The sequence below is a fragment of the Epargyreus clarus genome, unplaced genomic scaffold (assembly GCF_041222505.1).
Source record: "Epargyreus clarus isolate Ecla_fem2 unplaced genomic scaffold, WU_Ecla_fem_2.2 ptg000014l, whole genome shotgun sequence".
In the NCBI taxonomy this organism is placed as follows: Eukaryota; Metazoa; Arthropoda; class Insecta; order Lepidoptera; family Hesperiidae; genus Epargyreus; species Epargyreus clarus.
The window spans coordinates 11182888-11201392 of NW_027332222.1; the positions used below are offsets into that span (position 1 = coordinate 11182888).

Here is an 18505-nt window from a genome sequence, read left to right on the forward strand (position 1 = left end):
GATTACAGATGTTCATGGGCGGCAGTAGCCACTTACCAACAGGTGGACTGCATGCTCTTCTGCTACTCTTATATTATATAAAAAAAACTGTCCATCTGTGACCTTTTAGAAGGGAGCAAAATATAGACTTATTATCTTTCGCCTAATAGAAATAATTCTTGTTTCGTCGAACCATATCAGTAAATAGTATTAACTTTTCTAACATAATCAACACTGCAACGGTCGTAACAAGGCATTGTAAATAAGAACCACTACTGGAACGTTAGTTTTGCAGTATGTATGTACAATGTACGTATTTTATTTATTACATAGGTAATCATAACATTAATGATGTGATATATCATTGTGTTTTTAGACATCTTTTGACTAATGGCATATTTATTAAAATTTAAATCAAAACAAGTTCCAAATAACTAAACTATGAATTTTTGAAGGATTAGGTGAACTCATTGTCATAAAAAGCCGCGCATAACCTAAAGAACCTCATAGAACTATTTGTGTTTCGACAACTTATTCCTCAAAGGATGACAAAGGATGTGTGGCTGACTTTAATTAGAACTCCAATTCACTATTTAGAATGGATTACAAATGCCCGTGGGCAGCAGTGAAGCTATTGCTTATTATGGGTCCTCACTGCTGCCCATAATATATACTAGTACAATTTATAAAAAAACACAAGTCGGAAAAGTTATTAAGCTAAAACTGGTAGCATATTATTGTGGTCGTTGAGTGGTGGTGGTACCCTCTGTCGCCACTTCAGGGTGCCGTACGGTGTTGTCGTAGCAGCATACTAGATCTCGTCTGTAGCACGAGCGTGAGATGTAGAGTAACTTCTTCTCCACGCATTTGGCTCGAGTAATACATTCACCTTTTTTCTCAAAGCAGGAAGGGTCTGGAATAAAACAATTGCTTTTGAAAAAAAATCGTATCTAAAAGCCTGACAAAAAATCTATTTAGGCGTGTGCCTGCCGTGTGGCAGTACGCAAGGCTAAGTGCGCGCCGAACGCACTCAATGTTTATATTACTCGTCATTTTTCGATGTTTACAAATAAGTCAGATCAGTAAAATCTTGCTAATGCAGACAAGTGGAATACCAAAGTAATAACGGAAGAAAATATAAGCAATTATTTAATAGATGTTTTAGTTGAACACATAATAATCATGTATTCAGTTCTATATTCTAGATGCAAGAAAGGTGTTTTAAGTATGCAATTACTTGTAAGAGTAAAATTGTGGACAGAACTTGGTCTTTATCTTAGAACTTTAAGGGGCCGAGATTTTTGGATAGTAGCTTCACCTTATCTTACGCAAGTCTTTTTAGTGGGATGATAGTTATAATGGTAGGTATACTCACGAATATTAACAGCGAAGAATATTTCCCTGCCATGCTCAGTTAAGTTACGGTAAACGTGATCCCTAAAAAGTTGAGGATACTCATATCTTTTTGGGATTTCCCGAAGCCTTTTGCAGTATACTATTACAAAATAGGAAACGAAAAAATAAGCAATATTCATAGTTACAAATGAGCTTTGGTATCCGTAATATCATAAAACAGTCGTTAATTCGCACAATCAAAAAGGTAATTACTTAATTAATCTCAGTGAACAGTAACATACTCATGAATTTATGCATACTACATTAGCTTATCTAAACAATTACTAGCAAAAGTACGACAGTAGAACTTTTTGGAATTTCGTTTCGGAATTCGGAACGGTGGCCACTCCTACACAAGGGGCCAAGTTTTTACTAGACCTAACATACGTCGTGGTGCCATTTTGTCTATGAGGTAAATTAACGCATACACTTTATATGGATACATTTGTTATCACATTGACTAAACCTGATGCGAATACTACTCGTATTAACCCAGCAAAAATGTTCGGTTTAAAAAAGGCCTTCTTACTCGTCTCAAAAGATTCGTTTCATTTTAAGAGCAACTCCGTTATAGACGTATGAAGCCGCAGGCGAAACAAATGAGAAGATAAAAATGACCTACCATAAATTGACAAGCACCACGAAGATGACCACACCTTAGCTTAGCCTTTGGGTAACATTAAAATATACCAAGTATTTTTCGAGGTTTCACTATTTTCAAGGCAATTATTTCCAATTAAACTTGAGGCCAACTTCGCAGGAATAAATATTACATTAATTTATTGGCATTAGTATTTAGACAATGAACTTTGCCATTTTTAATTAAATATTCATCACGACTTATTTGTTACCTAATAACATATGCTCCGAGAATTTACTTGCCATCCGATTCAATTGGATTTAAAATAATACAATATTTTTGTAAACTACCAGTTTGTATAATATTTTTCTGATATTTTTGATAAAAAAATAGTATGATACGAAAATGATGAATTCTTTTGTAGACAAAATTCTGCAACTTTAACTTATTTTATTCTTGTTACTCGAAATTTCAAATATAAACCGAAAACGAGACATAATAAGTTATGTAATTAGGTAATTATCTGGAAAGTTCATTTATGTACATATACATATAAATACTAAAACAACACAAAATAATATGTAATATTATACAAATACTTTAGCTTTTAAGCGCTAAGGCTTACGTTGCCTATTTATTTAATATCTTGGGAAGTATATATTATCTTAGGAAGGATGTCCAATCAAAATTTGAAGAGCTCAAATCAAACCTAACTGTGCAAACGTCATAAAAAACAAATAGCGGTAACCACTCTGCTTCAATAATCAAACTTGCATTTCAGTTGTAGGTAACCACGTAGCTAATTATACTCAAGTAAAGGTGAAATATTGGAGACAAAAGCCCACATACTTTATTAGAACAAAGCTCCTTACGGCAGCTTTCTGAAGGAGTTGAATAGCAGGAATTGCAAAGTAGCATTATGTGCGCTCCATTCTACTTTCTATCTCTATGCATTTATCTCTCCGAATACCAGTCACATTTAAATATATCTTTTTGAATTTGATAGGCCATTTATTGGGCAAGATATCCTTTAGTAGGTTTAAATAAATTATAGCCGTAGGATAAAGCTGCGATGTCGCAACGTGCCACAATGCGACGTCATATCGAGTTTTTTATTAGTTTGGGTTCTTATACATACATCAACATACATACATCTAATTAAAAACAGTACAACACTACGGTTTTGAAGAATTATTTTGTATTTACCTAGTTGTACTTTATATTTAAAGTTAAACCTTGTTATTTTTTTTTAATTATACTTAGAATAAACTTGCTTATTTGATATAACATATAATTAAATAATAAAAAAAAAACATAAATGTTATGATGTGAAAATGCAAATTTAATGTAAATTATTACTAATTGCCCATAATTAACATGTATGTTAAGTTAACCTTGTCGCATGGTCAGCAGCCGGTAGCATTGGGTATATGATGTAATATTTACAAAGCACACTGTCTTATGTGCAAATGGTAAATATAATACAAATATAAAAGAAATAATTGGAAAAAAAGTGTGTGTGTGTCAGCTACGACGCACGATTGGAGTTTACTCCTTACGAATGATAATTATGATATATATCGAATAGAAAAAAGGGTAGGTAAATGAACGCATCTGCTAAAATGATAAGAGAAACAAACATATATCTGTAATTATTCGGATTATTTATATTACTTCAATAATGCGTATTACATAAAGTATGTTACAAAATAATATAAAATAGCGCCATCTAGTGGCAAGTTTTATAAATTGTAAGTTTGCAAGTTTATCAATCTATGTATTTTGGTTCCAAATATTATAATGGTAACTTAATATAATTGTTTATATTAAAGTAAATTTTAATATAATATAATTATTTATATTTAAAACAATGTTAAACGTTTTATAACTTAAAACTTAATAATTATAATTTCTTTGCCATCTATAAAATATCCTTGTTGCAATTTACGGATGAAATTTATATGAGACTCAATAAACATGTTATTATATGTAATTTGGATTGTTTCTGAATGTTTTATAATTCTAGAATTCATTTAAAACGTATTGCTAATTTTATATAACTTATTTTGAACATAATTCATTAGCAATAATTCTGTAATAAATATTAAATAATACTGTTTTGATTTTGCCCGTTTATCGTTGATAGATGGTGCTGATCAATAATGCATCCATTTTTATAAGTTAAATTAATATATCAGTAAATTACAAAAGCCTCTTTATGTTAAAAACTTATTTTGCTAATATTATATCTTATTCAATTGCTTACTGATTTTATATGTTACTCTTCTTTAAAAACGTTCATAAAAGATTGTTAATCATATTATGGCGCCAATGTTCATATTTTTCACAGTGTTTATAAATGATCAAACCTATAACTTAATTTATGCAAAAATGTAAACAAATTAGTTAATGACGTTTTAATGTTTTATATATTGCTAATTATTTTTATTGTAATAATTACTTTCATATGGGATTTGAACTTACTGTATTTTAAATTAATAAAAGCACTCTTGATTCATATTTTGGTTACCGTTACGCCTCAACTTTTCGTGTTACACTTGATTTTACTCCTCATAAAATTTCCGTACCGGGCCTTATAACTCAAATCGTTTCTTAAGGAGTAAACTCCAAAAATTAAATGTAATTGTAAAATGTAACTGATTTAAATGTAGGAACATTTAAATGAGTTTAATTATGTGTTATGTATTATGTAAGAACATTAAATTGTAAATTGTAAATTTGTAAATTCCCATCTGTCACTCACATATTAGATACGCTTTTACAAAATTGCTTATCCAAAATTCTAAATTTAAAATTTGATGATCGTTCCTGGATGCAGGCAACTCTTCCGGTTAGGTTTGGTGGCATAGGTGTCCGCACCACAGAAAGTTTGGCGCTTCCGGCTTTCTTGGCCTCTTGTCATAGTACGATCGCCCTCATCTCCGATATATTAAACTCTAATTTGGATGATGTTCGGGTGACGTACATGCCAGAGGCTGAGGAGGCCTGGAGTGGTTGCTTTCCGGCTGAGGATATATCTATGTCAGATAAAACCAAGCAATCCGTTTGGGATACACCGGCTCTTAAGTCTGTTTTTGCCTGTCTTCTGGAACAATGTTCTGACAACTCTGATAGGGCCCGTTTATTAGCTGTTGCCCAAAGTGAATCAGGACATTGGCTACACGCGCTCCCTTCCAACAATATTGGCACCGTGCTGGATCCTATAACGTTACGCATTTCTATAGGTCTCCGGCTCGGTGCCAAGATTTGCGAGTCTCACTTTTGTCCGTGTGGGCAGGAGGTGGACACGTTGGGTCGACATGGCTTGTCCTGTATCAGGAGTGCCGGCAGGCTATATCGTCACGGGACTCTGAACAGTTTGATTCGTCGGGCTCTTGCTACCGTCTCTATACCAGCGACTTTAGAACCCCCAGGTCTTTTTAGAGACGATGGCAAGAGACCTGATGGAATCACTCTAGTTCCATGGAGTCTCGGACGACCCCTGATATGGGACGCAACGTGCGTTGACACTTTAGCCCCCTCTCATCTAGCTAATACTTCAGTGAAAGCGGGGGCTGCAGCCGACCATGCCCAGACTCTCAAGCGTCGTAAATATAGTAATTTATTAGACAATTACTTGTTTGCGGCGCTTGCTTTAGAGACAATGGGTCCATGGTCATCTGACATGAAAAAATTCATGTCAGATATGTCGACCAAACTTGTCACTGCTTCCGGTGACCAAAAAGCTGGCGGCTATTTTGCACAAAGATTAAGTCTTGCCGTGCAGCAAGGAAACGCCGCCAGCGTTTTGGGAACCATGCCTCACACGGCAATTTTAGATGGCTTATTTTATTTATAATTTTCTTGTATATATTTTGTAAATAAGTCCATTTTTATGTATATTTTATTTATTAAAATGAGTAATAAAAACTTCTAAAGAGATTTAAAAAAAAAAAAAAAAAAAAGAACATTTAAATCAGTTTATTTCTAAAATATGATAAAGGGACGAAATATTATTCGTTTTAAAAAAGTTGGAAGTTAGTGATTTGGAAAATAGCGAGAACACAATTGTTGTGATTTCTTTGGATGCCCGCAAACCAATCGGTCGATCGATAGAACAATCGAAAGAGTGTCGACTGTAGTTACCAATCGATTGCGATGATTGGATAGATAAGACAACATCCATTACATTTTAAAACAGTAATGTTTCAGACAGCGATCTATAACAATCATCGATCAATGATGGTTAAACCATCGATCGTCGTTATATCGACAAGTTTCCGCCAAACATTGGTTGTTAGAAGTTATTACACGAATCTATCGACATCGTTAAACTATGGACACCATTAAAAAAATATCAATACAAATTACTTACTAAGGATATTAAAGTAGGTGTACACCTGCCAGCGGCTTACAACAATAATGAAAATAAAACTTCTTCAAACGTTGGAGAAGTTTCACCCAATTACACCGAACCACCTGCGACTGCCGTCGCGATAAACATATTTTGTCCCTTTCTCATAGGGATAAGCGACATTTATCGATAATTGTTAAATATCAACTTTTAAATATTGAATATTCGATATTTTAAAAAGATATTTTTTTGATTTTAATTTATTATGTTTTAAGTAATAGTAATCTATTAAGTAGTATGTTTTATGTAATTACGTACATAAAACATAATTTATAATACTTATTTCAGAACAATAAAATGCACAATTAAATTTACGCTAAATTATACGATACAGGTATGATATACCTATGAAATTAACACCTATGTTATAAAATTATATTTGAGTAAAAGTCTGCTTCAGTCTCTCAGACACTAATTAATTGACAAGCCATGTCAGCTGTAATAAATTCTTAAAAATTAAACGTTGTGTCTTAGAAAGGACATAAGAATACATGAATATGTTAAGAAATGGCATTGATTATTATGTCATGTTTTTTACTATATATAAATGGATATTTTTTGTAGCTAATTGTAGTTCGTATGAAATTATCGATATTTTATGGACATCACTCATTCCTATTTTCTAAGAACATACATAAACTAATACATAACACAATTATAGGTACTCATCTAGGATATAACGCAGAAGTTTCTGTTACACGTTTTAATTGAAATAGATGACACAAAATCTTGTCACAGAATTCTCGAGCATAAAATTATTCACAAAACTAGTTTTTTTTTAATTCATACGAAGTGAACCACAAGTTTTTTTTTTTTTATTTTTAAATAATATTTTCATGGTTTTTGTAGAGGTTATGTTGATTTAAATTCATTAGTCCGTCCATAATCACATAAAATTCATTCAAACCATCATAAAAATAATGTGTTAAATTTTGAGGTATTGTTATTCATTATAACAATGTTCGTACTTCCTCTATTACGTAACTGTTCCCACTTCCTATTTATTTAAACAATTTTAATTACAAAACGAAAAATCTACCTATATAAACACAAAATATGAAAATAAGCAGAGGACATGAAATGTAAGAAAGAAAGAAACAAACAAAGAAAATAAAATTAAAAAGTATTTTTTCACATATTGATATTTTGACCATTTAAAGTACCTATATCGAAAAAAATTAAGTCGATAACCAATCCTTCTTTCTTCTGAGGTATTCACGGAGCGCTATGACATGGGGCTCTTCAAAAAAGGTGTAAGAAGAGCTCTCCTCCAAAGCCGGCGATGCATTGGCGACTCCTCTGGTGTTGCAAATGTCCATAGGCGACGGTGACTGCTTTCCATCAGGTAGCCCGTCTGCCTCGTCGTTTAGGTATAATTATAAAATATATATATACTTAAACGAAGCTCATTGTGCACTAACAACGCAAATAAACAAAAGAGCTTCTGTTCAATTTCTTCCATTCTCATAGTGCAATCATTAAATTTGGAAAGCAAAATATCTTAAAAAATGTGTGTGAATATTAAAAAAATATTTATTTCTATAATTTTGTTACAAATTTATATATAATGTTTCATATCATCATATTGTTTCCCTACAGATTGTATTTTGTAATACGCATGCTCATGGGCGCTGTTTTATTTTACAATTTGTAAAATTATTAACATGTATATTATAATATTTTAAACAAAAATAAATATGATTAATATCATCGAACTGTCATTGCGTGGTATATTCTTATTTATCTTATTGTTGCACGTAATTATTTGTTTTGTTTTCCATTATCTATATATACCTACGTATTGCGTAAATACATAGATAAAGTACAATATTTGGGAGCTCAAAGGTCAGGAATTCTTAAATATAATTAGTAGGAAAAATAAACTATTTCCTGCTATTTCAGATAATACCTATGTGCGAAACTTATTGTAATGGATTTTATTAAGTAACTTATGTAGGTAATAAATTAGTTATATTTTGTAGAAACTTTTTAGAAACGATAATTACAGTTATGAATAGGTAATACGTATTACATTACCTGATATATATTTAATGAAACACCTTATCTCTCATCTAATTAAAGCATATATTTACGACAAACACTTTCACACTGATCGCTAATTAGTTTTCATCTTTGACTCAAGAGCTCCAGTCAACATCGTATTTTCTCAGAAATTTCCTTTCATATAATTTCAAACAAAGACCACTTCACACTGACCCATTTAAACAACATATAATCACTACCTACTTACGTTAGGTACTAATCGGACTCATGCTGTTTTCCACGTGGCCACGATTTATCGGCGTCAACCATGCATAAAATGACCATTTCTATTTAATTTTAAAACGGGACACCTTTGCTGTGTAAAAAAAAACAAAAATGCTAATTCAGTAGGGTTCGAGGCCGCTCTCAGTAAAGAATTAGTCGACGATACAGAAAAGTCGTAAAAACTATAAAGTCTCTGAAAAGTAAATCACTGCCATTTGGCCGTGAAAAAAATCCTCCTATTTACAATTCAAATGAATAACCGTCGCTACTTTAAATTTTCCCTAAAAAGGGACATTTTCCTGCCCCCGTCGTCCTTCGGAATACCACGACAAAAAAAGTGAATACGGGACAGTCTCGTTTAAAACAGGACGTATGATCACATTAGCCATGCCGTAAGTGCACTGTCGAAGGATAAAATAAGTGAGTGAATGATAGCCGTAACTGATAACTACCTTATCAATTGAGGATACTATACCTAGTTTAATTTTAGATAAAAAGGTATTTGAATTGGTAGCTACTAATAATGCATTGCTTTCCAATGTTCCGACTACTCGTTTTTATAATATGCGAATTGAATTGGTTGGGGAGATATTTTTCACCTGGAAGCTGTTTAGAATTGGCTCCCTTCTAAAGTTCTAATGTACACTTCTCTGCGCTTTGTTGTTACAAAATTATTTAAATAGTTTAATTACATGCAATAGCTTGACAACCTCGTAAGCTATACTTTTTTCCTGATGTTGTATATGAGGATAATTTTTGTGTAAATTCTTAGAAGTTTTTAATTGTACCTTAATATTATTAAACATGAGCACTTCCTTAAACAAAAATATTTAAGACACATAATAATTAAGAATTATTAAGAATCAAAATAACACCAAAATATAATTAAAATTTTAATTCAAATATCGCTATTAAGATATTTCATGTACCTAAACGTTGTAATGAAATTCCTTCTAAATTTTTTCACTGACAGTATTTTATACGTAATAAATTAAGCGTGAACTTATTTCACATTAATTAATCCGGAATCATAATTGTATTAGAGAATGAAGACTGATTACACTATTATTTAGAGATAGGACAACTCAGTGCGTAGGCAAGCCTCATTGAATAGGGACTTGTAGTGTGAACTACTGTGAACAAAATTATCGAATAGTTCCTAAAATGTGGGACACAGCCGTAATATTTATTATTTTGACGGTCGTCGCTTATATGTTCAGAAAGATAACATCAAATGAACCTAATAAAATTAAGTTCTATTTCTATTTTTCTATATTCTATTTCTTGGGCTCCTGCCTCGCGTTTGTGATATGGCCCTTATTTTTACTGAAACCGAAGAGCGTGAAAAATGCAGTGTAAGTATAGCCTTTATATGTATATGTAAATTTAACATATAATAGATTTTTATGGTTGTTTCATGGCGTTATAAATTTGCATACAATTCTTCATGGTCAGTAAGAACTACATGATATAGCTTGAAGTGGCCTTAATATAATACAGATATATGAACACACATGTACATGTATAGGTAAATAATCTTCTCTTTAGTTAAACGAATTGCATTCAATACACGCGAGCCAATAACGTTAGGTATTGCAAACGATAACTCGTATTGTTTTATTTATTTTATAAAAAAGATTGGGAAAATTACCGATACTGATTTTATATTGTTCTACTACTTCAGATTAAGATATAAAAACTTTAGATTTAGATTTAAAAACAGATTTTAAACATGACCTTTAAAATATTTTTTCCTTTTGAAAAATTTATTTATTCTTTGCTAATTACTTTTTAAAAGAAGGCAACATTCGTCGATTAATAAAGTAAACATATTCTTTAAAGTTACACTTAAATTATTTCACGAACATAATAAAACGTGCGTGAAATAATTTCACTTTATTTCTCACTCATTTTTTTTAAACACTGAAATATAGTATTTATGTAGATGTAGTATTTAAGTTTAGTTCTGAATTTAAAGTTTTCAATACTATCAGTATTATAGGTATTTTTCATAGATTAGTAAAGATACTTCGCCGCCTTGAAATTGAATGAAGCCACAAACGGCTTATTTGTAAGTTATTTTTTTCAATTCTTGACAAATAAAAACATTTTTAGACAAAATTTACGAATAAATAACTAATACTGCGTAATTTATATAATGAATAAATAATTATTTCAAATATTTTAGGGACATTTTAGCACGGAGACGTGGCAAAACTTTTTTATGCAACTATTTCAATTCTCAAAACTGGTTACATTTTCTTGTTAGGAGTGAGTCATCTTTACTTATCTATGGTATTTATAGATAGGTGTCAATGATTACCTATCACCTAATTTAAATTACCATGTTTTTCCGACACGCATCTTATGAGATACGAGAATAATAATAAAAGAATTTTCTATTATTTGACAATTATTTTATCAGTAAATTAGATATTATTATTATGATTGTGTAATAATTATGGTGTCGTTATATAAGAATTAAATATTATTGTTAAATTATTAAATTTTATTAACTCTACAATACCATTGTATCATATTTAACTTTATTTTTTTAAATAAATACATAAAAAGACAAAATAACGTAACTTTTTCTCTTTTATTTCGACCGATTTTTTTTGTTTGTGAACTATTGATGATCTTTGTTTACATGTAGGATATAAAAATACCTTAAGAATATTATGTGTAATATCTATAATATGTAAATAAAATATGTGGCCGAGAGGTCACCATACCGGTCTGACGCGCAGTGTCCCAGATTCGATCCCCTGCCAGAGAGATATCATTTAGATGATGTAAATTCATCATCGGTTTCTGTTTCTGCGTCTGTGTGTTTGTGTATTTGTCTCGGTGTATCCATAGGCCCCACGAATCCTAGTGAGGCTGTAAGTTTAGAAAGCGTTAATACATAATCACAGATTAAATACGATAGCAAAATCTATATGTGTATGTGTTGGTGAACAGTGCTGTTGTGACCAACATACTTTTATCGATCAATGACCAATTTACACCAACCCTAAGAATATTATTTCAATAATATTATTCACAAAATACAAATCCACTTTAATTAAATAATACGTTATAATACCTACGTCAAATGAATGAGAAAATGATTTCTTGCACTAGGCATATCTTCTCTTTAGTAGTGTTTATGTCGATCTAGATATCTTAATTCCAAAAAAAGTGATTAAGGTCCAATGGTTCTTTTGACCAATGGGCTAACACTTGTTTGTTTCAAAACAAACGGTACGTTCTGTCTCATGTGCTAATCAGCGCCGCAGCCTCTAATCGATATCTAGCGGAATGACCTAACGTGATGATAAATGATTACTGATCCACGCGCATTCCTATTAGCAGTGGATTTCAATTTCTATCCCTTACTCATCTATTAAGAGGACAAGGAAAGGTACATCTTATATATAAAATTCTCGTGTATCAACGTTACCGTACTCCTCCGAAACGGTTTTACCGATTTTCACCAAATTTTATATGCATATTCAGTAGGTCTGAGAATCAGCTACTGGGTATCTTTTTTTCATACCCCTAAGTGATAGGGGTTGTTCACCCTTAACATTTTTTTATTTAGGTATATGGCAACACAACGTTTGCCGCGTCAGCTAGTAGGTATATATAAATGTTAACATATGAGTGGACTACTTGATAAGCCACGCTTTTGCGCCTTTATTATAAGCTTTTAGGATCGCTCAATCCAAAATAAAGATCCATTTGACTGAGGGTCACCACAGGATCTATTTGGGTTTTATAGGAGTCTTCAGTTTTATGATATTTTGCTACAGTTTTTTTTTATAATATAGGAGTAGCAGACGAGCATGCAGTCCACCTGATGGTAAGTGGCTACTGCCACCCATGGACATCTGTAATCAAGCCCAGATAGGATTAGATATTCCTACCTGAGGTCGGCCTGGCTGGAACGGCTGGAACGCCTCGGAAAAGTATGTCTCCCTTACCACAACCTTCAAAACGGACACAGCAGCGCCTAACACTGCTGTTATTACGCAGAAATAGGTGTGGTGTGATTGCCTATGATTTATCATCTTGGTTATAGGATTATGCGATTATGGCGTTATGGCAATTTGGATTCGTAGGCTTATTAAGTTATGATATCATTGTTGATGGGATTTAGTTGATTGAATTTAACGTGAGGAGCTTGAGCCATAAGCATAAAGTAATAATATATTGTACAGAATTTACAGAATCGATTCATGAATTTACGAAAAACTTTAATCCATACAGCCAACGATATATGTACATGCTACATGTGCCTATGTATACGATAAAATCATAACATTGTTAATAACCTACAAAAGGTTAAATCCTTACAAAGGGTCAATGCTACATACAAATCATATATTTTATCAATCATTGTGTTTGTTTAGCCAAATAAAGATAAACAGACAAAAAATGGATCTTATCATAAATTATCGTTTATGTGAATTTGATAAGGCAATTTAATATAAATTTTATTTTATTTTCAATATTTTACATAATTTGTTTTCACTACACTAAAGTATTAGGTTAGGTTAAATAATAAACGTTCCTCTACATTTTTGGGACTTTTCTTATTATGCTTCATGGATTTTATTTAAATGTGGATAGCAATCATGAACACTTTACAAGCATTAGAAAAACACCAAGTAACTCAGCATAGTTGTTGTACTGATTAGATGAGATGAACACAAATTGGGCTAGGAACATGTTTGCTTAAAGAGTTTCCGCGAGTTAACTCAAAGCTGCCAAATTCAAATTGCAACACAGTGTATTCCAAGCGCTGACTACAATAACAGTTTAAAAATAAAGGACTTGTTCGCAAAATGGCTATTCTGCTATATTCTAAGTATATTTGAAACAAATAAAAACATTTCAAGTTTATATTTTCTGCCATATTTTCGCCCTTTTTTTTCAACCGGCCTTCAATATTTACCCAAGTCCGTTTCATTCAGTACATGGAAAGATCACTAAAGTCCATAAATAAGTATGACTTCGTATTTGATTAATATCCTACTTCAGGTAGGTTTCCCTTATTGAACATCAATTTTGCTGATTAAACACATCATGCTATGACACATGATTGATATAAGACATGATAGATGTAAAGAAGGAAAGAGAAAAAAAACAAACGTGAAGACTGAACGAGCAAGTTTATAAATTCATATTCGGGCATCCATTGAGGTAACAACAAAATTTGTATGTTTATATAGAAACGAGAAGTAATACAAAGGAAAGGTAATGAAATATAAACGAATTAATAATGCCGGAACATCTTGTGAAATTTGAGAAATAAATGGACTGGAAACAGGCAGTATAGAAGCGATACACACATACAAAGAGAACAAAGGCCCAGTGAATACAGTAGGTAGATAAATCAAAGAACAAAAACGCAAATTGAAGTGTGAATGTTTGTGAAGAGTTTATGCAGTGAGCTCAAAGCGGCCAAACACAAATTTGCACCGCTGTTTATTCTCCACCTCGTTGACTGGATAGGGTTCCAGAACAAAAGAATTTTTGAAAGCGGTAATCAGAGGAATCGCAAACAAAAATGTTTTAAAAAATAAGACCTCATTTGCATATAAAGAAATTCACGTCGAAAGATGTTTGAAAGATAACGTGATTACCCTTTTGTACTTATTCTAATTTTTGTGAAGCTTTTCAGATTCTGAAATAAATAAAAGCTTAATCATAAAAGTTTATCAGTGATCACAACTTATATACTACTAATATCTATAGATTTGTAATATCTATAGACCTTGGAATACAAAAAGACAACACACGATATATGGACATAGAGTAAGAAGATAAAATACTCACAGCACGAACAAACACATGAAAATAACTGAAAATTGCTAAAGTCGCCAAGCGAAAATTTAGATCTATCCTGAAAATTGTGTAGGATCATCATTGAATCAACCAAGAAAGGATCTCTCCTAAACCACTAGGGCTTACTAATCTAAGTCTTTGACACTATTTTTCCTACCCAATGGTTTTCCCAGATATTCTTTTAGGAAAATCTATTCAAATATTTGTAGAAATTTATACTGGCTCTTTGCTACTGTAGAATACAAATCTTCCCTTTAATATTGTGGGCTTTGTTTTGAAAATAATGACTTAATATAAAAATACAGAAACGTGTAATAAACCATGACCTAGCTAAGGTTTTAATAATAAGTCTCTAAATCCCAGGATTCTTATTGTTTCGAAAGTAACGGTAAGAAAGAGACCGACTTTAAATTTAAGAAATATTATGCAATACTTTAAGTATAAATTATATATTATTATTTATTACCTTTTTCTCCTTTTATTATATATCATTATTTATTATTTTTCACTTTTTTTTTATTTATGATACAATTTCAATATTCTTTTCTCTTTATTATTAATCTATGGGTACTTGATATAACTTTTATTTTTTCAGTACAGGAGCCAAAATATTGAAGCATATCACAAAGATATACGATTTGAAATGGGAATTAAGAAATGGCGAAATTTTAGCAAAAGATAGAGGCGCTGTTATTATTTCAAACCATCAATCCTCTTTGGATGTTTTAGGTAAATTATACATTAATATACAATAATACTTAAACTATACGTATACTACGCGTATTAGAAATTAATTCTCACTTGCTAAACGGTAAAGGAAAACATCGTGAGGAAACCTGCATACCTGAGATTTATAAAAAAAAGAAATCTCGAAGGTATGTGAAGTCTACCAATACGCACTTGGCCAGCGCGGTGTACTTTGGCCTGATCCTTCTCACTCTGAGAGGAGACCCGTACCCAGCAGTGGGACAGTAATGGGTTGATGATGATGATGAAACAATAATAATAACCTAATAATTATATTTACAATAAACGAAGATAAAAAAGATAAAAAACATATCACACACAAAAACATTTGAAGGTAAATTTTAAATCAAAACATGTAACAAGTTTTAACAAGGTTATTATTACAAAACAAAGTAAATTAGGTACAAAACAAATACAGGTCTGTACCACAGTCTGTACATGTTTACCCAAAAATGCTATCTATTTTATAAAGTAAATATATTTCCAGCCAGAATCAGCCAGAAAATACTTGAAAATACCTACATTAGAAAAATCTTTCACGCTAAGGCAATGCTCGTTAGAGAGAATAACATGGGCTACTTTTTACTTCAAAAATAGAAGGACCTTGCGTATAAAATGAAAACGAATAGTACCTACCTTCGTATAGTATATAGTATACAGGTAGCTTTTAGAAGTATTATTTATATTTAATGTCAACTCTTATGGGATCTGCATGCTAGATTGTTCTCCAAGCCTTCCCCATTTGTGACTCGAATATAGCCGTGAGACAAAAAAAACTCGCAGTCAAGTACTAATCAAGACTTTAATTTCACTCGTATCGTTTATTTTCAGGAATGTTCAATATTTGGGAAGTAGTGAAAAAGTTGTCGGTGATTGCAAAGAAGGAGGTGTTTTATGTTTGGCCATTCGGGCTGGCCGCGTACCTCGCCGGGGTTGTGTTCATTGACCGGAACAACGCTAAAGGTGCATATGAACAACTCAAAATTACTTCGGAAGTTATGACTAAGAATAAGGTACCTGAAAAGTCGCAATCGTAATACTTAACTGGAGCTTTATTTGTTTGGTTATATCATCCATCCGACACGCTGTCATACGTTTATGTATTTTATACGCAATCAACTATGAACTAAAATGACTGAGTGACATTTCATTGAGTTTATCTTCAGATAGATCATCCTACAGTAATTTGGATACATGAAAAGTTGTTGATCAATAATCATTTTTTCTCTCATCACTCATATTTCTTCAAACAACAAAGATTGTTGAATTGCATTCAACCAAAAACAAAGTTAATTATAAAATGGACGAATTAATCGATCCACAGGAACACGCCAAAATACCAATCTACAAGCACAGATAAACACATTAAACGTATAACATCCTTTTGTGTCGGGGTTTAAAACGTTAAATCGCAAAAAAACGTATTATCTATACTAATATTATAAAGAGGAAAACTTTGTTTGTTTGTTTGGTTGTAATGAATAGACTCAAAACTACTGGACCGATTTTAAAAATTCTTTCACCATTCGAAAGCTACAATATCTACGAGTAATATTTTATATAAAATATATTTGATAAATAAATTTTGAGGCGGTACAAAGATTGCCCGGTCGGCTGGTTTAATATATAGGATTCATTTGACTTACCTACATTAAATTACTTTTAAAGGAGTGGAAGTCCCATATTGTATCTTTATAAAATTATATTTCTATTTGCAGACTAAGATATGGCTATTTCCTGAAGGCACCAGGAATAAGGACTATACAAAATTATTACCATTCAAAAAGGGTGCGTTCAGTATGGCGGTCGCTGCTCAGGTGCCCATCATACCTGTCGTCTTCTCACCTTACTACTTTATAAATGTGAAGAAAAGTATCTTCAACAATGGTAAGAAATGTCTTCATTTCTATTGCAACATAAGATAACTTCAGTATTAAAAACGTATAAACTATGCTAAATTAATTTTAAGAAAATATAGTAAGTAAGTGTCTGTCCCTGTAGTTCCGGGACCAGAATAGGGCTTCCGGGGTTGCGGGCGGCAAGAGTGGGTACTCGAACCGCCCGGCTAGTGACCCCGGGAAGGACGGCGGTATGTGTGGTCGCATACCGTCGTGCCCACCAGACGGTAAACAAAAAAAAATGTGTCTATATCAGTATACAGTCAACTATAACCAATCTACACCTAAAATGATTCGGCTTCGGAAACATCAAAGCCACATATACTTATAGGTCCAAGGCTTTCCAAGTTGGTCCTCAGATCTGACTGACTTTAAGTATGACTGTCTTCCTGATGTCCAATCCGGAGAGTTGATTACATATGTGTATGGGCGGCAGTTGTCACTTACTATAAGGTGTACTACGTACTCATTTTCTACTTCTACGTTACTTAAAACAAAAACAAGTAATAACTACTTACAGTGCCCACCTTCATTATAAATAAAATATAGCCGAAATATTTCAGCTATTGTTATTTACATACATACATGTAACACGCGCGGCTGTGCGTCCAAATTCCGGGAATACGCGCAATTCCAGGGACGCACGCAATGTATACTATAAATATTGCATTAAAACATGTAATCCAAAATGACGATATTTGTATATACTATATTATATATGTCTCACTTACACGTTATAAAAAATGAGCGCGTGAATAAAAATGCTGCCATTTTGTATTACAATTGTTACTGGACAAGTTATAGTTCGCTTTTTTTGACCAATTTATTGTTACAGGGCACGTGGTTATCCAATGTCTAGAAGAGGTGCCAACGAAGGGTCTCACTAGAGATGACATCCCCGAGCTCATGGACAGGGTCAGAAACCTTATGGAGGACAAATACAAAGAATTGGCCAAAGAAGTGCTAAGTGCTCTACCATGTGACTACCCTCATACTACTGTAGGATAATTAATAATATCATTCATTAGAAGTCCATTATTCCATATAGGGCTCGTCATGCCTAGTAAAGAACAACATGTTCTTGCGTGGCGGCAAATGGTCACGAAACATACTCAATATATTATCTCAACCTCTTTCTTTGTAGTTTTATTTAAATTAGTACAGAAATTACATCTATAGTTAGGTATTAAGTAGATCCCCGATAAAAGTCAGACAACATCGTTCATTCACACAAAAAATACATATTCGTCTAAGATCTCAAAGACCAAAACCCGGATTTACAATTGAAAAGACATTGTGTAAAAAACATGTTAAACAAGAAAAGAGTAAGACCTCAAAAATATATTGCTATTCTGATCAGATGTGCAGCAAATTGAACCAATAACTCAC

General features: G+C 32.3%; 1 protein-coding gene across 1 annotated transcript; it reads left to right on the top strand.

Annotated features, from left to right (window-relative positions):
• Nucleotides 1–9739: 9739 nt before the first annotated feature.
• On the top strand, nt 9740–18231 carry LOC140747110 (1-acyl-sn-glycerol-3-phosphate acyltransferase beta-like). Its single transcript, XM_073079363.1, has 5 exons — nt 9740–9991; nt 15067–15200; nt 16050–16231; nt 16937–17105; nt 17952–18231. The coding sequence occupies exons 1-5, from the start codon at nt 9801–9803 to the stop codon at nt 18122–18124; spliced, it is 849 nt and encodes a 282-aa protein (XP_072935464.1). The 5' UTR covers nt 9740–9800; the 3' UTR covers nt 18125–18231.
• Nucleotides 18232–18505: the final 274 nt, after the last annotated feature.